Here is a 20,987-nt window from a genome sequence, read left to right as displayed (position 1 = left end):
CAGCCCGGCTGTCGCCACAACCAGACGCACCTTTCGCGCCGAAACCCGACCGCGCCTGTTCTTGTATTTATAACGAGCAATTCACACAGCCGCCCGTTCGGCAATAGTTTGGTAAGTCTCAAGTTTATCAGCAAGCAACTTATTTTGACACCGCAACAAAGTATGAGAATTCTGAATCTCAACAAAGTGCGCTTCCACATCTTTAAGAGATATCTGTAGCTTCAACAGTCTCTCATGCAGAATCCTGTATGCAGACAAAAGAATCCAACCTCTGCGCCCCAAAATGGGAATCTCCTCACCCTTCGATACGGGTGCCTTCTGCAAACAAGCAATCACATCAGCCGGCTCTGCCAGCTCCAAAGAAGAATTCCAATTCTCACTCAAACCAGTAGAATCAGCCCACTCACGGGCCAAGGCTTCATAAGGCGTTGAATCCCATCCGGGAATATCAACGGGCAACTTAAAAGTAGATTTAGACCTTCTAGAAAACATCGTGAAAAAGGAAAAAGAAGAAAAGAAGAGAAAGAAAAGAAGGAAGAAAAATAAAAACTATACACACAAATATACAAAAATAAAATGCAAACAAAACCACGCACGCGCCGAAAGCAAACACAAGACAACCACAACGCACACAGGTTTCGTAAACGGTTCGTGACGCCAAATGTTCTGCTTGGGTTTTCGGATCAGATAGAACCCGCTCAGCAGAGCCTCTCTAACCCAAACCAGAACGTTACCCCCTCCCTAGGGCCTATTCACACCTAAATAACCACATATATGTACCACCTAAGGACAGGGAATTCCTACTATATATACCAAGACCTACAAGTCACAGCCTCGCGGTCCCAAACGGACCCAGGACTTCCTGCCCAGACGGCAGCCACAGACTTCCTGCCCAGACGGCAGTCACAGCCTCGCGGTCCCAAATGGACCCAGGACTTCCTGCCCAGACGGCAGCCACAGCCTCGCGGTCCCAAAAGGACCCAGGACTTCCTGCCCAGACGGCAGCCACAGCCTCGCGGTCCCAAACGGACCCAGGACTTCCTGCCCAGACGGCAGCCACAGCCTCGCGGTCCCAAACGGACCCAGGACTTCCTGCCCAGACGGCAGCCACAGCCTCGCGGTCCCAAACGGACCCAGGACTTCCTGCCCAGACGGCAGCCTTAGACAAGTCACAGCCTCGCGGTCCCAAACGGACCCAGGACTTCCTGCCCAGACGGCAGCCACAGACTTCCTGCCCAGACGGCAGTCACAGCCTCGCGGTCCCAAACGGACCCAGGACTTCCTGCCCAGACGGCAGCCTTAACACGAGTTCATCCTATAATTACCACGACATACAACAAGGGAATCAGTGTTACTATATATCAGATCACACAAAGACAGCTAGTTGAGCACAACTTGTTCCCCAGTTCGAAGGGCTCCTTTCTCCCTTATTCAGTTACCACCTAGCTGATCAGGATTAACATCTGTCCATGTCAAGTCACAGCTGACTAGAAGAATAGGTTACCCTCTTACACAAGAACACGTAGCACATATTGCTTTACTACTTTATTTAGTTATTACATACACACTCACGGAACATAATACATATCACATAACCTGCAAAGAAAAGTGAAAGATTGAGTTGTACACTCTAATAGTAAGGGGTTGACATCACCTTGGTCATATGTAGCCTGCACTCAATGGTCATCTAGGTTCCCTTCTCGTCTGCGCCTCGGCTTCGCCTGGAAGTCACACCTCCGCAATCACGGGTTTACTCCCGTCTCCCTCTCCGAGTCACTGGGACCTCTTCCTCATCGGCTACTCTCTTCTCTTTGGAATATCTATTTCTCGTTTTTTCTCCACCTCCAAGTTTGTCATCTGTCTTCCCTGGAATAAGTAGCAGCTTTACTACTAACGGCCAGGTGCCGCCCATGGACTAGAAGCAAGTGCCAGTCTCTGCCTCAAACTTTCACTAATATAGATGTGCATTTCCTCATGGAAAATTCCAGCCCGTAACCTGCCGCCCACCAAATTCTTGTACCTCCCCGTGCCAAGGACACGTTCCCAGCCGGCCGGCCTGATGTAGTGTCTTCGGCATGAAGAAAAATACAATCCTTCGATAAGGGCCGGCCTGAACCGGTTCTCTCCAAGCGAATAACACCTCCTAACTAAAACACTGCATATGACCTAGAAACATCCCAAGCTGCCAGAGCAGGAGGAAAGATGGAGTCTCTCCCGTTTAAGGCCTACCAGGCCTGAATTCAGCACGGCTCCATGAAATACCCTCACTACAGAACAGATTACCCCTAATGCTAACGAATCTATCCCCTGGGATATGTATGCAAACCCTGATCTATGGGGAAGAACACAGGATCATGTCGAAGTGCCTAATAAATAGGCTCTATACACTACTCTAACCCTTAGACTTGAATGGAAAGAGACTGAAGTCACCTAAATCACCCTTCAACACAATAAGACCGGAAAAATCGAGCAGTACAGGGACATGTAACCAATGTAGCAGCAACAGAGTAGGACCTATTCAAGATGTCGCATTCCACTGTGATATAAATGACAGCTGATTTGGAATGAGACCATCCTTTCTGCCAGGCAGAGCCGGACAGGCCTTTGAATCCACGGGCATTTACTCTGTGGGCTGGAGTCTTCGGAGGCCGGTTTTGAAAGCCCAGGGCTGCTCTTGGTACCCCTGTCACTTTACCCAACTCCCGGAGGTTGACTGCAGCAGGCAGTGGGGATGTTGACAGAGAGACAGAAGGAGCGGGGGAGAGGAGTAGTTGAGAGTAAGAAATCCGAGAGGGAGAAGAGAGAGGTAAGAGCATGAATAGAGAGAGAGGGATATAGCAAGGAGACAAGCGGGAATATTTACAAGCCCCTATTGCCACCACAACGTCACTTCCAGTGACGTTGTGATGGCAATAGGGGCCTTGCCTTATTTACAAGGCAGCATTAAGCGCTGCATGGTAAATAAGGCACCCGTTCATGCTGTGTTTAGTGTGAAAAGGGAGGGAAATGGGTGTTGCGGTGGATGTTCCACCGCAACACCCATTGATTTTGGCAGTGCCCCTTATTTACAAGGGCAGCGTAATAAGGAAGCAGCACTAAAATTAAGACTAGGGAAAACCTGGTCTTAAACAGGCAAAAAGAGGAGAAATGCTTGATTTGTCCTCGTTTTTGTTGTTTCCATGCGTGCTGCCTTGTGCAGCACGCATAGAAACAGCTAATTGCCTGTGATTGGTTATGTGCAGGAAGGTCCCACTTCCTGCACATAAACAATCATTTAAAAAAAAAATTGTTTTGCAACTTCTATGTGTGCTGCATTAAGTTACAAAACAGCATTTAAAGATTGTTTATGTGCAGGAAGGGGGACCGTCTTGCACATAAACAATGTTTCCCTCAACACAGGCACCCTTGCACTATGGTGAAGGATGCCTGCATTGGCGCTAGGCAGCCGAATTCAGAGCCAGCGCTAGGGGAAACGCATGGGTGCGTGCATTTTTGTGAATAAGGAGCATTCCTGCGTTTTCAGAATGGAGAAGAGTAGCGTTAGCAATGTCTGCCTGATGCCGACCTTCACCATTCTGTTGTAAATATGTCCCAAAGTGAGCGAGGCTGGTTTTAGCCCTTTTGCCAGGGCTGCTTTGGGACCCACAGTCTGGCCATGCTGCAAAAACTAGTAGACATGGCGAAAAGCAGGTCCCATAGCAGACTTTGTTCTGTGACGTACACAATCAATGGGATAACCAATTTCACAAATTACCGTCTCAACATTTTCTTTGCAAATTCAATAATTAGGCAATAAAGAGACGTTTGAGTTCATGAGACTAAAACAGGACTCTGTCCACACATAACCACACTTTCTGAACATCTTCACAATATAGTTTCAACGTTTATTCTACCTAATTGAAACCGTAGTGCGTTGCCTCAGGAGAAAACGATCAATGTGGTCAAAGGTGAAAGTGTTACCACGCAATGTAAGGCTTACAAGCCATCTGGAAGATCTGTGACCTCATGAAGGAACTCGCTCTTTGACCTTGACATGTCATGGAACTCGAGTGTGACTTTCATTACTCACATAATATAAGGTGGGGGTACTATATAACATACTTAGCCTTAAGGGGGGTGTCATTTTCTAGTACTGTACTCTAAAAGCTTTTTAGGGCATTATTCCTCTGGTATAGGGAGATTGTTCTCACGCTATTGTTTTCTAATGCCAAAATTCCCTGGCATAATACTGCAACAGTCAGTTTTATGTGACACAGTATCACTAATACAAACAACAAATGATGGAGAGGATGCATTAATTAATTTTCAATCACTGGGGATCGCTCTGGCTGCATTCCAGTCCAACATTTTTGGCTTGGCTCACTATGCCAACCTGGACAGAGGCCTGCCACAGACTTAGTTTTCTTCCAATATGAACAGTCCAACCGAACTCCCAGACCAGGTCCCCTGCAGAGAGGAACACAAGCAACCTCAGAATGAGTTAGACCTCCTTAGGCTTGTCGGTGAGGTATATCTTGGTTCCTATGGCACAATAATAAGTGGATCAACGCCTGGGCAAACCTGTCACACTTAAGGTATATATTGGAACAAACAAGAAAGGTATGGTAGAAATGTTTGACTTAATCTCAGTCAACGGCAATCAATTGGGGCTGCCTCATGCAACTCTTGCTTGCTCCTACTCTACTAGGGACAGTCTAGCCCAACCTGCCAGGCCAAGTCCCCTCCAGATGGGAACACAAGCAACACCAGACCGTTTTGACCTTCTAAGGTCTCGTCAGTGAGGTATCCCGAGTCCTGTGGTACAGTGAGCACGGGACTCACGTCTGGTAATACCCAGCACACATAAGGCATCTACTGCAAGAAACAACTGGGTGATTGTGTTTGAGGTTGCTGGGGGGAGCTGGGCTGGCAGTGTGGGCTGCATTTTTTCTGCTGGACCAGGATTGATTTGCATAAGGCAGACCTTTGTCTAGAGTGGCACTGTGGGCAAAAACGATGGACTAGAATGCGGCCACAAGTGATCTCCAATAGCTAAGATTAGTTAAATAATTTCTTCCATGGCTGTGTTGTTTGTTACAGTAGACTCTCCAAGTGCGACAGCTATGCCCAGACCTGGGTCCAATCCTCACTGTGTCAATCTCCTCACTGGTGAGATCAAAGTAGGTCAACGTCAACCTGAGTTTCCTGGGGTTCATGTCTGGAGGGTTCAGGCAGGACTGTTCCTATTGGAGGAGGGCTATAACTGATTTGAATATGGTTCCCCAAGAGACCGAGACTGGTTTGCATAGGGTAGGTCAATGTTTAGATCGGCATAGTGATGGAAAAACGATGGACTGAAATGTGGCCCGAGTGATCGCCAGGGGCTGAGATTAATGCAAGCATTCCTTCCATCACCTTGTTGTTTGTTATAGTATTGCTAATGTCATTCTTTCTCACTTTACACTGTTCTGAAGTGTATTATGTCACAGGACACAGTTTATCTTAGGGATATTATTCCTTCTGGCTCAGCAGTTCTATTGGATGTAATATTTAATTAGTAAAGGAGTACTTATGGGCACAATGGTTCATAAGGGAACTATTTCAGAGTGCAATCTTTCTTATGACTGCTATTTATTGCATGAATGCGCAGGCTAATCATTTAGCTTAATGCATGTCAACGTACTCATGAAGGCCTTAGCGCCGTGACGCTTGAGCAGAAGACCAAGCACTCTATAAGTTACCGTACACAGAGAGCCAAAGCAAGGGACATTGATAATGGAATACATGTTCATCTATGAAGCTGATGAAAGTTGCACACATTATAGGGGTACCTAATCAGACTGTTCCATTGTTTATCATTGAAGTTATTTTTAAAAACCATGGAGCAATTTTTATTTTTTATTAAATATCTTTTTATTGGAAAAAGAACCAGAGTTCCAACAAAAGGCCTCTATCACTGTAGCCGAGTATAAGCTTAAAACCACCCTTTCATTAACGTTTTACTAAGAATCACTCTGATAGTTAGCTCACCAATTGAAAAGCGCAAAGAGGCCCTCAAAGGCCAAACGGGGGAAGGAGGAGAACACTGCTCTCAGAAATGTAGGAACCAGCCCCACTAATGTCCCTCTCAACCAGGGGATAGGGGGCCAAACTTTCCTGCTCAGATCCATATTCCCCCTTCCTCTTAGAAAAACCCAGAAGAAAAGCCATGCCATAAACATTCAGGTAAACAACTTGAGATTAATCTAGACTGCATTATCCCTCCTTGCTACCCAGGCCGCACACATTGCTGAAAATGGTGACCTGAGAATACACTCACTTCTTCCAAAGATGAGTCACCTTCATTTTTACCGGTAGATCCATGAAGGTCATATTTCTACTTTCTTAATGCGCTTAATGAGGAGAGCTGCAGCGTGTTGGATCATACAAGGGAGGTCAGTGTGAAGTCCACGGAGTAGGGCATTGCCAACATTCAGATGCAAGATTATTAGAACAGCAGTTCTAAAGTTTCTTTCAGGGAGGAATGGTTTGAGTTTCTTAAGCAGAGAGATTTGCTACCAATATTTTATGGTTTTGTCGATGATATATTCCTTCTGGGTGTGATTGGTGTCCAACGGGTATTCAAGAGGTTTGAATTCTTTTAGGTTCAAGTCACTGAGCTAGATTTGGTCTAGTTGTTGCTAGATATTCTTGGCAAATAGCAAGAATTCTGTTTTGGTGGAGATAATATTTGGGTAGGTACTGGACATCCAAATCGGAATGAGGTGCAGGCAGTGTTTGAGGTGTTGACGACAAAGCACCGAAATACACACTCTATTGTTTCCGTAGAATCCTTGATAAGTATGTCGAACAAATGAGCAGGTAATTCAAATTCTTCTGTTTAATCATAACAAATTTCAGTACATGGCATGAACAATTTCGTGAAAGAGGCGCCAACACGTGTTTCATCCACAGGACGTTTTCAAGGCTAGAACAATGTCCAGCTACCAAAATAGTGGAATAATGCACATCATACATCAGCCGCCCAATAAGAATTCTACTTGTTTAATGTGCCTACTTGGGCCGGGTTGGCCGTTAATACTTTTTCGAAGACTGGTGTGATTGGTTGACAACTATTACAACTTGACTTCTTATTGGAAGTACCTACAAAGTTCATACCTGCGTTTCTAGTAATTTTTGATTGGCTTTAGCTAGTAACCATTTTTTTTGTTGAAATCTTTAAATAATGTGGCAGATGATGTGGTAAAAGTCACAAATCCATATTTATGCGGAAAAGACTACAACAACGAAATCACATAATTCCAGTGTCCCTGCCGAAAGGGCAACCCACGCACGTTCTGCCTATTCTTCACCCATTGAATAAGGTTTACTGCTGCATATTTCTCAGTACCCATTGCAGAAAAATCCTGCAGTGGTAACAATGTTGAACAGGCCTTTCAGGAAGTCTGGCACTCCCAAATGGGGCAACTTGAAAGGGCCAGACTGTTGGCCATTTAAAAAAAAAATGTTTTGGTCCCGAGAGCCGTGACAGGACCAATAAATATAGCCCACACAATGACCCTTTCAAGCTGGTCCATGTGGTAAAGACTGCCCGAAAAGCCAGACAACACTGAGGGGCCGATTCCGATCCGGGTTGGAAAGCACTCCGACCGAGCCGGATCCGGAGTGTTTTCCGACCGAGCCGGAGTCCTACAGTCCGACCGAGGGAGTACGATGCGGCCGTATGCTGCCGGACTCGGTTCAGTCGGACTCCCATAGAAGTCAATGGGAGCCGGTCGTACGACGCGTACATGGGCTCCCATTGACTGAATGGGTACGTCTCGCGCAAGGGCGCCCCCTACAGTGGGTATGCGTTGGTGCCATCCGCACCATACATGCCTGTGTTGGGGGGCCCCTTGGGTCTCCCCCTGTGTCCGAGTCGTATGCTGCAGGTGACAGGGGGTCCAACGCGGTCCCCCTAAGGCAACCACCCGGACATTTTGCGAGCCGGACACTCCGGCTCGCACAGGCTATCCGACGCGTGCATCGTACTGGCTCGCTCATAAATCGCATCCATTGCACGCCACGGTTAGCTTACGACCGAGACGTACGGAGCGGTTTGGACCCAGAAACGACTCGGTCGGAGAATTTCTCACAGCTCGCATCATACTTGCTCGCTTGTACAGCTGTACGAGTCGGGCAGAAAACACGCGTACGGCTCGTAGTTTTTCCAGCCGGATCGCGTTCGGTGCCCTTCCGACCGGGATCGGAATCAGCCCCTGAGTTATGATATCGTTTTATGCCTGTCAGGAATCCTTCTGTCACTTCCTGACTGGCATAGGCTGAGTCTTTTTCAGCTTTTTCATTCCTGCATGAGCTGCCTATGTACATCTGGCCCATGGTGAGATTCATTGGATAGGATTGGATGGCTGAGAAACCCAGTAGAAGACAGTTTTGTGAAAACGCTACTCCTGATAGAAGAAAAACACCTACTTCTTTGAAGAACAATACATTTCTACAGTGGTTGTTCCAAGAGTTTTCCCACTGGTCAATCCATTCCAGAAAAATTTAAATTTATTGTGTGGCAAAATGTGATAATCCAAGCCATGATTTCCTCGGGTATCTGAATGCTGCATCCTGCCCAACGCCATGTCATTAAGAACTCAGTATATAGGTATCTACAAAGGTATTGCATTAATTGAAACAACAATTAGGTATGTATTTGATTTGGCAGTGTTAACTCTGATTTCTATGTTTTAATGTGATTACTTTCTTAATTTGCTGATTTTGCTGTCCGGACACTAATTCGATATTTCTTCAACTGGTTTGAACTGTGTTTGCTCTTCGATTCTCTCTTGAATTGTGGCCCCGGACTTGACCTGCTCCTTAAAAGCAAACAAAATGGCGATATTTTGGCTGTGTTATTAAAATATCTTGATATTGCCTACTCGATGTTCCGTATCAACACCCAGATGGCTTACAGTGACGTCATAGGAAACCCCACCCAGATTCCTAGAGACATCTAAACGAAGAGACATTTTGTCTACTCCCCCACTTCCGGTTTTCGCACCTTATTCCTTTTCTTTTGTTGCTATTCTGAATCACAAAAGATGAAAGGCATATTTTGTTGAAGTGCCGAGCATTTCATCAAGAGAACTTTTTTTTTTAATTTCTTTTTTTCTGTTTTTTAAAAAGGCAATAGATACATTCATTCACATACAGTAATTACAAAGCATGCATGGATGAAATATGGGTTTAATTATAATGAGCAGTTTTAGCACCACGTCTTGGGTGGACTTCTGCAATAGCATGCAGCTCCAGTTCCATTGCAAGGCATCTACCCCTAATTCCCTATAGCATAGGTTATCAACATATTGTACAGCTCCTAGAAGTGCAGATTCGGACCCGTCTCTACCATACAAAGAGTAATGTAAGAACAACGTAACCTTGAACAGTGTTAGTTGCTGGTCTAGTTGTCAAATTCTACTGAGTTGGTCCTCCCAAACACCATGAATGGAAAGGTGACAAAGGGTACGAGAGGAAGGAGGCCCAAGGGAGAGGATGCCCGGGAGGTCTCGGCTGGCCCAGCATGTGCCCATATCCCCCACAGGCCTTCCAAGCAGCACCCAGTCTGCGAAGACCGAGACTTCGAGGCGTAGAGGGGACAGGTGACCCACCCCATATGGCAATGTTTAGGACTCATACGCCAAGAAGCTAGTGACCACTTCCGTCCACTGGTCTGTAAGGGTTCTCTACGTATGCCTTTATATTCTTCAGCGTGCATTGCTGCATCCTTAGCAACAGCCCAGTTCTCCCTCTCCATTCGCCATCAACTATGAGGAGGGCCATGTGGAGACTTCCAGAGGCAAGCCATATCCCTGCGGGCTATCCCCAATGCCAGGGCCATGAATCTGTTACCAGCTTTGTGCAGTTGGCGGCAACCCACTGTGCATTCCAGATCCTATGTGACCCATAGACAGAAACATTCTATGATTGTGCAGCTCACCACCATGTGGAGAAAGTCTGCACCAGTCGTGATGGGTGGCTACTGCAGCAGCCACATTAGAGACCTCACCCCCCTAAAATCCCATGTAGTAAGATCTGGGACAGCTGAAAACAGTGGTATGTAACATGACGTTCAAACTGTGGGGCGTGATGCCTGACTTTGATGAATTAAAGACTTTTCCACGACTTGATTGACTTAGAGGACGACTAATAGCCAGATTAGGTAAATATGATGTTAGGTGATTTAACCATCCTCTGCTACCAGAAAAACTGATGCAGCGTGGAATTTTAAATCCTCCCTTCGTCACAGATCAAATATCACACTAGCTCATTCACTCCATACATTCATTGGTGGGGCCCATAACACCAACACTCACACTTCATTGATCCGTTCTCACGGGAGAGATAAATTGTCCAAACGCTGACATGAAAGGAATATCTTTCAATTAAAAGAACCCAATTTACCTGAACAATACATTAAGTACTTTTATTAAACTCAGAACCTCGAGATATTCCCCTCATTTAGTCGACAGATCAGTTAGTTGATTTTGGATATTTGGTGACTCAATTCTTTAATCTACATTTAATCTTATTCTAATTTCTCTAAATAAATCACCCGACACATTTGTTTGTTAGAATAATAATTTTGTTTATCTAATCAATTTCAATAAGTCATAAACCAAATCACCGAACATCATATTTACCTAATCTGGCTATTAGTCGTCCTCTAAGTCAATCAAGTTGTGGAAAAGTCTTTAATTCATCAAAGTCAGGCATCAATTCAGTCTTTCAAAGATTCAGGATAACAGCTGTCCAGCAGTGTCACCGTCCTCTCCGTCAGCATAACGTCAAGAAAATGAAAGCTCGCTCAAAAGAAGGAGGAAGAAGATTCTAATTTGCTTTGTCTACCCACTTTTATAATGAAACTAACGTCAAAATGTAACAAAAATCAGTTTTAGGCAGCCCTGATTGGCTGGTTTGGGGTCATTTGGTAAAGTTCTCACATAGTCCGTTAGGTTGAGTCATCACACTTGCTGGTTCCGGTTTTAAAGACAGTCCTTTGTTTCGTGATTTTAGCGAAGCTCCCAGGGTGTCCTTGATGGGTACATCTTGCCTGGGGTCAGGACGAGGCCACTGTTGCTGGTGGTGGCGCAGGCGCACTTCACCCAAAACCTCGTGAAATGGTAGCAGTCACGTCGTGTGTCTCAGTGAGCCATCTTTTCTTAGGCCCAAATGGTCAACTTAAGTAAAACAAACACAAAACGTAATTAAAACATTGAAATGGCTAATAAAATGTTAAACCCTCACTAATTCCCCTATGTGTAAGTAATTATCTAGCATGATAGCAACATTTAAAGCGTTACATTTAAAGCGTTTATATTCACCCAGTAATGTCATCTGGTGCAATTTACAATTACGTCACAAAAGCAACATATATCATGCAATATTCTAATTTTCTACCATTAGTACGCGTACATATATTAGTATACAGTTAGTTTAGCCATGCAAAATGCAAATCCCACGTGTAATTCTTTCGTTAACATAATTGGTGAGTTATCACTTCAAACAGATTAATAATATTACAATTAATAGATTATTCAGATTAATATAAACATACAGAAATGGGGGGGTATACAGAATTTTGTACTACCCGCTCCAGCAGAATCATCGGGCCTCTCTGCCTTTTGTAGTATCAGGTCTCTGTCTCTGTAATGCCGTAAACAGGTGGCTATTGGGCATGGGGGCTCCCCAGGCGGGGGCAGCCTTGCGGAGCCCCTCAAATAATCGCAGCATTCCTCGAAGAGCAACATCTTGGGTCAGCCAGGTTCTAAGGAAGGCAAGCATGTCTGCCCTTCCATCTTCTCAGGCAGCCCAACTAGTCTTATGTCGTTGTGGCCACTTCGTCCTTCTGCATTCTCTGCACGTCGTCAGTCCAGCAGTTCCACTCGGCGAGGTTCAGCCACCTTGTCCTGTAGGCCCCAAACAGTGGGCTCTACCTCTTCTAGAGCCTCGGAATTCTGTTTAACGCTGTCCACCATCTTATGGTGGTCATCTCGGAGGATACCAACGTCGACAGAGACTCAGTCTTGCTTTCCTATGACTCAGGGGCGGCGTTCACAACATAGCAGGTCCAATTTGTCAGGGGGACCAGGCAGTCGGTGTACTTCATCACACTTCGGCTCGCCCGAGGCTCCCAGACGATCCCCCGTTGGTACATCTTTGTCCATTTTGGTGCGGTCCGTAATGTCCAGGAGCCTCTCACCAGCATCGACCAGCAATATTCTACAGCACAGCTGTTTTCAGTCTAAGTCTCTCTGAGGGGCTGGGGAGGGGGAAGCGATGGAGGCAACTTAGGTTCCCAGGTTTGTGAAATGGTGTCCTCTTGCTTGACAGTCAGCAACTTTCCTCCGCGTGGAAGAGTGTGGCTCTCTTTGTCCCTTCCAATCCTCTCAAGGACCCTGCAGTGCAGCAACGCTGATGTGTGCCCACCCTGCGGGCCTGCAACGCCTTCTGTGTCCATGGCAGGTGACCTCCTAGGGGCGCCTCCAGTTGCAATACATCCCCAGAGAGGGGGAGCGAGAGTGCTCACCTATTGTGGAGAATATGTGAGGTGTCTTTCCTCACTCCCTATGTGTGCCTTCTGTTTGTGAGCCCCGCTAGATACAGCACCCAGGCCCCCCAGCCATCCTCAGTGACACCGCCAACCGAAGTCACAGGCTCCTGCTCCACATTCAGCACCAGGTCAGGCAGGCAGAGGGTGGCTGGGTCCACCCTGCTCTTCCGATCCCGACAGCCGCCTTTGTAAGCGCTGCACCGTGGCTGAGGTAAGGCCCATCGCTTAGGCTGTGCTGCTCGTAACCGTGAATTTCACTGCTCCATCATGGTCACTCTTTGCCCCCAGGTCCAGGCATGATGTTACAGTAAAGCCGGGCAGTTTAGGCTCTGGGACATGGTGGGCAGGTAGGGACAGCCTGGCCTGCTACAAGTGCCGTGCCGACTGGCTGCCACTTTGGATGCCACTGAGTGGCTGCAAAAGAGCAGTGCTTAATTTGAGCCAGTGGTTTCCGGTGCTCGCCACCAGCACTTAATTGGCAACACCGGCACTTGTTACAGCCTGCCACAGTGTGGCGCTGCCTGACAAATTTAGAGATGACCACAAAAACAGTTACTTTTTAATTCAATATACATTTATAATGGACATTACCTGCCACCCAAGCCATTCTTATAGCTTTGGGGCCTGGAATAGTCCGAACTATCACACTTGTAGGAGAGTGATGGTTAGTAGTTGAGTTGTTATTATCATTGGCAGCATGTCAGGGGCAATGTGTGGTGGAAGCTGCAGTTGCATCCTGACGAGAGGCTTGGCACTTACTTTTTTTTTTTACAAATAAAGCAGTGCAAAAGAGCTTGCTGCTCTGGCGATGTTGGGTATAGCTGCACCATTCACAGCTCTGCGGCCACCGCCCATCTCCTCAAAACTGGGCCGGCCTCTGCGCAATGGCAGGGTCGCCCCTGGCTCCGGTGTTTTGCAGGAGCCTTCTAAGCCTTTATCGTACTATATACGTTATTACTAGAGATACCAGGGTACATAAACCTCCCATATATTAATGATCTCATACTGTTTTCTCAAGTCCAGAATGACCTTAACCTCTTGAGTGCCCATGACGAGATGGTCTCGTCATGGGCCGCGGTTGCGCTGTGCCCATGACGAGACTATCTCGTCATGAGACCCGCCCGCTAATGAAACGCCCGGCACAGGGCGTGGAAAGGGCGGGGCACTCAAGGGGTTAATCTGCTCACGTTTTGTCTAGTGTGTAAGCCCCGTTGGTTTATCTAGAAAGCATTTGCAAAGTGTTATGTTTCATATAACCAATTGAGAAAAAAATTTATGATTTAGATTCACCAGAAAATAGAAAACGTTCGACACCATCATGGAGTCCTTAGAATAAATTCCTTTCTTCCATGGATAAACATCTTAATATAGATCCAGTTATATCGTGATCAAGGCCACTAGAATTATGCTGCAATAGAAGACAGGATTGCCTACATTATTCAGCAACTAAAGGAAAATTGTATGGAATGAAGCAGATTCTGTGAAAGTATTATTTCGCTATTTCATTATTTTAGCACCTATTAATAGAGTCTGGGCACAAGTTTCACCTCAGTAGTATCGGGTTGACACTTAAAATATAGCAATACGCAACTTTGCAAAGGGGATGCCATTGCCTGGCACCACAACGATTGTTTGCTTTAGTAACATTTGATGTGTTTGATACAGAAACAGCATTTTTGTTGAAATATGAAAATGATGCATGAAACTGTGGATTATGTGGCAAATACAGGAAATCTATAACTTTGCCGAAAACGTTGAAGCCGCAGAATAATTCCAGCGACCCTGATTCTCCACATTTCACACTTTGCAGACAGTAGCTTCATACCCATTCGCTCATTTCCAATGACCAAACACAGTAGTTTCTCACCTTCTCCCATCTGTTTTGTTTTTGCATACTTTTTCGATTTAATGTTTCTTTGTCTGCCCGAGTTTGACCTCTTGCTGTTTTCAGGACAACAACGTTTGTAAAGATCAAGACAGACAATCATTACATTAGAAGGTGTTCCAGGTATCGACTGAGCTCTAGTTACTGATGGGGCTTGATTAATATTTCTATTTTCCAATCCTTCTTCTTATGGATATTATTATTTGGCAAAATATATCACAAGGATTTTAGTCGTCATAGGCGTCAACCTTAGCTCATTCTGCAAACCTATAATTAGGGTTGAGTGCAACGGTGCTTGCATCATTCTTGGAGAACAATCTTTATTCTATACACACTCTAAGGGACTTTGTTTCAGTTTCTTCAGCCATTGGCTTCTTTTGTTCATGAACCTTTATCCTTTAGGGAGGCATTAGGAATATTTTAGCCTCACCTTCTTTCTAGTGGCTCTTCGGGTGTATCCTTCGGCTCAAGTGGAAAGTATGATGGACAATGTTACATCGGAAAAGTACACTCTGTCATCGAAATTGTAATTCTTTACTGCGTCCATGCATTGCTTACAGAAAGCAGTTGTTTTTTTAAATACATATGCATTTTTATCGCTTGTGTGGGTACTCAAGGGTACAATATATTGCCTTTGCCGGTGCTTGTTTGCGTTCATTGAACAGCACTATTAGTTTATTGTATTCCTATATATTGTAAAGCAAGTAATGGGGGAACAACCTTTACAACAAAACTTTTACAACGCGTCCAGTTACATCGCGGATTTTACAACGAACGCGATGTAACCACGCGATGCCATTACAACACAAGTCTTTATATCGACTTGCGCTAGATGGCGTGCTAACATTAAAAATAGTGTAGTTTACTATCCCAACACCTTCCCCACTGTTAAGTGGACTGGAGTTGGAATAGTAAATTACACTTTTCTAATGTTAGCACGCCATCTAGCGCAAGTCGATGTAAAGACTTGCGTTGTAATGGAATCGCGTGGTTACATCGGTTCGTTGTAAAAACCGCGATGTAACTGCATGCGTTGTAAACACACGCTTTGTTACATCATACATCCCAAGTAATGTTTTATTTTACTTTTATATATCTATTGTTCAGCACTCTTGTAAGCCTTTGGCCAAGTTTGCACTGTATACAAATTCTAATAAAAGTAAAATAGAGAAATGCAGTAGGAAGTCCTCGAGACAAAACTACATACTTTTGGGAAATATGTAGCTCCTACTAATTTTCAGTAAACTCTCTAACAATATTCAAAACTAACAGCAGCTATCTCAAGAGGAGGAGCACTGAATGTTTTCATTGCTTACAAAATAATAAAGGCCCTGGTTTAGAGTTTTGCAGACATTTGTGGCAGAGTACTGAATCAAAAAAAGGAGCTGTAGAGGGAAGACGTGCCAAAACACCCACCAATCAAATACTATTTAAACAAACAAGAACTGGCACCACGTAGCACATATTATTTTATTGTAATCTGGACTGGGAGGAGGAAAGACAAATTAATCAAAAACCTCCATCACCCATCTAATCATATGGTATAACCCCATCCAGTATGCCACCGCTGCTTAAAAATTCAAGAAGACAGAAAAGATAGAAAAAAGAAAGTGAATAGTCAGTCCTCAAAGCAATTTTACAACTTATCTCACTCTACACACACCCTCCTTCTTTAAGAGCTAGGTGACAAAAAATATGTGTGAAGGAAGAGAAAGTATCTCACGTGCGCACCACCAGAGGAGCTACTGGTAGGTTCTCACCAGCTTGCCCGCGTTTGTTTCATCATTGATAACTTTCTCATGAGAAAAGAGTAATGTGTCCAGTGCAGAAAAAAAGACGAACACAACAAATAAGTGTGCACCGTGAAAACAGAGACTAAAGTGTCTCAAAATCATAACATGTACAAAGAAAGGAGAAAGAGGGGTTAGACTCACAATTACTCTCTTATTTATTTCAATTAGGAGTCCATTCCACAATTAAAAACACACCATGTTGTATACCATATTAATGACGGCCAACATGTTTCATTGCCAATTTATTTGTGGCAAATTCATCAGGGCTAATGAGGTCAAAAATCACCTCCCTGGACACACAACAACAAAAAAGGACTAGTGGGAGCCATGGGCCCACATACCAGCTCCCAACCGGTCACAGGGGCGTGTAAAATGTCTACTATCACGTCCCTGTCCAAAAAAGCACAATCGTTGCTAGTGCTTGCGTCTTATAACTTCACACACGGGCGGTAACTCAACCCAGCATCCATTTGTGGCAGAGTACCCTGTCCACCAAATTGACCTTTCACTCTATTGAGAATCAGGCAGACCATCATGTTTCATACGATGGTGCCCCACTGGCTTCGCCATCGGAAACCCTACACAGATCTCCTCACAGACTTGGTGTCGTCAGTGTAGGTGCATCTCACCTCCACCCCTTGTTAGATCGGACGGAGTGATGTATTTTTTGGAGTTCGGGACCCCCAGGGAATCCCTGGTGGTCCTCAGAGCAAAATGACACCCACAACCTGGGAGAAACCTCTTACCCCACCACAGCTGAGGTTGAGTAAGATATCTTTTTCAGATGATAGGCACAAGTGCATGCACTTACCAGAATGTAATGGAAAACAAATCTCTGGACTGGAACATGAAATACATTTTGCTATTCTATCATTACAGAAAGCATTTGATTCAAAGATTCAGGTAAGGTAAACAAAGCAAAAACAATGTAACAGTGGGTGCACAGGCAGCACTGCTAATTTGCAGAATGCTAAAGTTCTTTAAACAGGTGACTGGGGGGCCAGCAGGGGTTGCATGCTGGAGCTTCGTATCTCTTACCCATTCAGTGGAATCACTCGTCATGTTCAGCCCGGTGAAGTTGTTAGGATATATTTTAAATGCCATCACTTCCACGTGCGGCCTCTTCACACAGAGCATCTGATCTGAAAATGTGGCCTCTCCTAAAAATAAATGCAAGTGTTGCTTTTGCCTGTAACAAATAAAAAGCACAATTAGGGATAAAAGAGAGCATGTTTTTCTGTCATTTTGTTTTTAGAATTCAGAGAGTACCACATTTCTGATGGGGGAATAGAATTCTTGACTATACTTGGGTCAGCCAGGACACTGGAAACTACAAAGCAGTGGGGGGGGCCTGGAGGATCAGACAGAGGTTACTCAAGAAGTGTTAGCTACCGAGCCGAGTTCCATCGCTCCTTGACCGTGCCCTAGTTCTCAGCCCTACCTAAACTCGTCTACAGCTGCTGTATTTGCCTTCCTTCTATATTGCATTTATTGTAGAATATCCCTCCCTTTGGGGCTCATGAATTTTTTTGTTTCAGACATTGTTAAAATTTCTTTGTGTACATACTCATTTTAAATACTGTTTTTACAATGTTTTATACTTTTATGATATTTTATATATCGAATAAAGTTACTGACTGACCGACTACAAAGCAGTGAATGGTACATTTTGTTTAAAAGGGAAATGAGATAGGAACAGCTAGGTTTGTGGCTCCCCATGGAAACTGCACATATTTGGTCAAAGCTGGAGATGCAAAGGCATGCATTTCACAGAGGGCTACACTTTAATGAAAGATTTACCAGTCATTGGGGCATTTTAAACACTGCATGTTCGCACCACTTGCCTTTAGATTGAAGAGGTTTCAATGGCTAATTTAATTTTCTAGCAGCCTAACCATGAAAGTCGACTTCCTGCAATGCTGCCATAATGTATATATCTTTATCTGCTCTCAAAGAGTGTTCGATTATATCATCTCAAGAACCAAAGAAGGAAATATATTCAAAAACTTTGATGAACACATTTCTTCTTTTCTCACAGTAATTCCCTTAACACCCGAGAAGCAATTGGTGTTCTTTTTATGGCAACTAAAATATTATAGGAAGCTACTTATGGCATTGTTTATTTGGATGTTCATTTCTTTATTGTACACTTGCAGGGTTTAAAAGCTATGAATCACTTGCGTTCAGCAAAATCACTCTTTTAGCCCCTACTATGATGCTCCGTCACAAGACATTATAGTGTTTATGCAACAATGATTTTACCTTCGATAATGTTGAAAATGTTATAACATGATATGGTAATAGAAACCAGTTTTGTCCCTTCTTATGGTAATCGTCTGATGCCTGGGTGGAAGGTTAACATTTATTTTGGCATGTGAGGGTATGTTCTGCATCACAACAATAAGATGTTGCTGATAAAGAATTTGGGTGAAATCAGCTTCATGCATGTTGGAAAATAATGACCTGTAATATGAATGGAAATTTTTTTCATCGATTGTATGTAATAACATTGGACTACCTTGATTTAATACTCATTGTAACAGTTTAAAAATAGGAACCTTTAGAGAAAAAAAATGAAAAGTAGATATATGCAAGAAATTGAGACTAATTAAAAAGCAGGATGGTAACATGGGCGTTTCCTGTTTATTTGTTGAAACTGCTCTGACAATACAACTTTTCTTCAGAAGCAGACAGTTTAAGACTATAACTATCCCAGAGGCATCTTAGAAAGAGACAATGACAAAGAAGACAATCTTTTTTAAAAAGAACTTTATTGATATTTTCTGAAATACAAAGAGACTTGACATCATAAAATATAATAGATAATACAACAACAAAAAAGGAAAAAAGAAATAGCATTCTCAGCATATTGCATCACAGTTCACCCCATCAACTAGTATTTACTGTGTACAGTATCAGCGAGTACCTTCCGTTGCAAAAATATTTTGTAGTGGCAAGTTCACATCATAGTCTTCCATCGGTTCAACTCATAGCTCCGCCAGAACCCACATACCCCCTCAACACTGTTCATTACCAGTAATCCAACATTACGACATCCTACTGCTTGTCTAGTAACTGAATAAGGTCCCCTTCCCTTACCCCTCCACCTCCTCACCTATAGTAGTGTTAGCTCCTGTGGCCGCACTTTCTTTAGCCATTTGGTATGTTTTGTATAACGCCCAGAAGTTTTTAGGACGACTGCGCGGTGGGAGCAGTTTGCTATAGTTCTCAGTTTGCGTGCTACAGTAGATCATATCCCTGGACCACTCCGCTACGGTAGGAGTCAGGCCCCTCAACCAGCACATCGCCACCCTGCGCCTAGCAATCAGCATACTTATGTCTACCAGCCTTCGAACTGCCTTTGGTAATTTCTTGGAGTACCCCAATAGAGCAAGCAAGGGATCAGGTGTGATTTGCATGTCTATAATGTCACCCAGTTCTTCAAACAGCAGTGCCCAGAAGCTAGCAATTCCAGGACAACACCAGGCTAAGTGTAAAAAGTCCGCCAGAAGTGCACCGCAGCGATCTCATGTCGTCGCATCACCCAGCCCGTATCTGCATAATCTTTCAGGTGTGTAGTACACTCTGTTCAAGAATTTAAAATGGATTATGTGCCTCCCATTTAGTGAAATTCGCTTTGAATTGCCACAGCAATATTGCCATGTTTCATCATCCAATTCTCTATCTAAATCAATTTGCCAAGCTAGTCTTGCCTTGGTATAAACGTTTTCCCAGTACTCTATGGTTAATTTATACATTTTTGACACAAGTTGGGATGGGGAGTCTGTTTTTATCACATATGTAAGTGTAGCTACTTCCGGCGGTTCCTCCAGATCACTACACAAGATGCCTGCTAAGGCATGTCTTGCTCTGTGGAATTGGAATCTATGAATTAATGGTGTGTTTAAGCCTGGTTCCTCAATCTCTTCCCATGTCCTAACTTTACTCTCCCTGAACATATCCCCAATTGTCAGATTCTTAAGAGCTCCAAGCTCTCTCGTCACTCCTCTGTCTCTGCACGGAGGAAGCAGACGGCACCACTTCAAAGGAGCAAGGGGGGAATATAGTATCGCCCCATCTTGCAGTTTGAGCAAGTGCTGCCATGCATGTCTAGTCGCGTTTATTGAATCAACAATTCCTGTCCCCGATCCGAAGGAGTAAACAGAACAGCAGGCAATGGGAGTGGTGACGTCACCACCCTCTCTATCTGAATATGAGGCGTACCCGGCAGGGCATGCATCCAATAATGAGCCTGGGCAGCTTGTGCCGCTCTTTAATATAGATCCAGGTCTGGGGCCCCTAGTCCACCAAAACGGTAGGGGAGTGTAAGGACATCCCATTTAACCCTGGCCTGTTTCCTGGCCCAAGGTAGTTTGATCAAAAGTGACGTGACAGGTGTGAAAAAAGGACCTCGGGAGGACCAGAGGGATATTATAGAATAGAAATAAAAAGCGTGGAAGTATCACCATTTTCATTATCGAGATCCGACCCAACACCGAAAGTGGTAGACGGATCCACTTCTCTATGTCATCCTCCAGTTTATTAATAGCTACTCCATAGTTCTCATGGAACACCACTTCCGAGTCAGTATGTATTTTAATTCCTAAATATCGAACTGACTCTGAATTCCACTGCAATGGATAATCAGGCTCAAATGGCACAGTAGGATGAGTAGGGGGAAAATTATTGATTTCGTCCAATTAACTCTCAGGCCCGAGTGTGTACCAAACTG

At 44.4% G+C, this 20,987-nt stretch overlaps 1 protein-coding gene across 1 annotated transcript in view; it reads right to left on the bottom strand.

The window, feature by feature from the left end:
- The window catches only part of ADGRG5 (adhesion G protein-coupled receptor G5), a 769,418-nt gene that overhangs the window by 149,478 nt on the left and 598,953 nt on the right, over positions 1-20,987 (bottom strand). Inside the window, exon 4 of the mRNA XM_085637711.1 lies at positions 17,294-17,444. Coding sequence (XP_085493837.1) covers positions 17,294-17,444 — 151 coding nt within the window. The remainder of the gene's footprint in view (positions 1-17,293; positions 17,445-20,987) is intronic.

This window comes from Triturus cristatus, chromosome 12 (assembly GCF_964204655.1).
Source record: "Triturus cristatus chromosome 12, aTriCri1.1, whole genome shotgun sequence".
Classification (NCBI taxonomy): domain Eukaryota; kingdom Metazoa; phylum Chordata; class Amphibia; order Caudata; family Salamandridae; genus Triturus; species Triturus cristatus.
The sequence above is the reverse complement of the archived record's forward strand: the minus strand, read 5'-3'. Positions and strand labels throughout refer to the sequence as shown.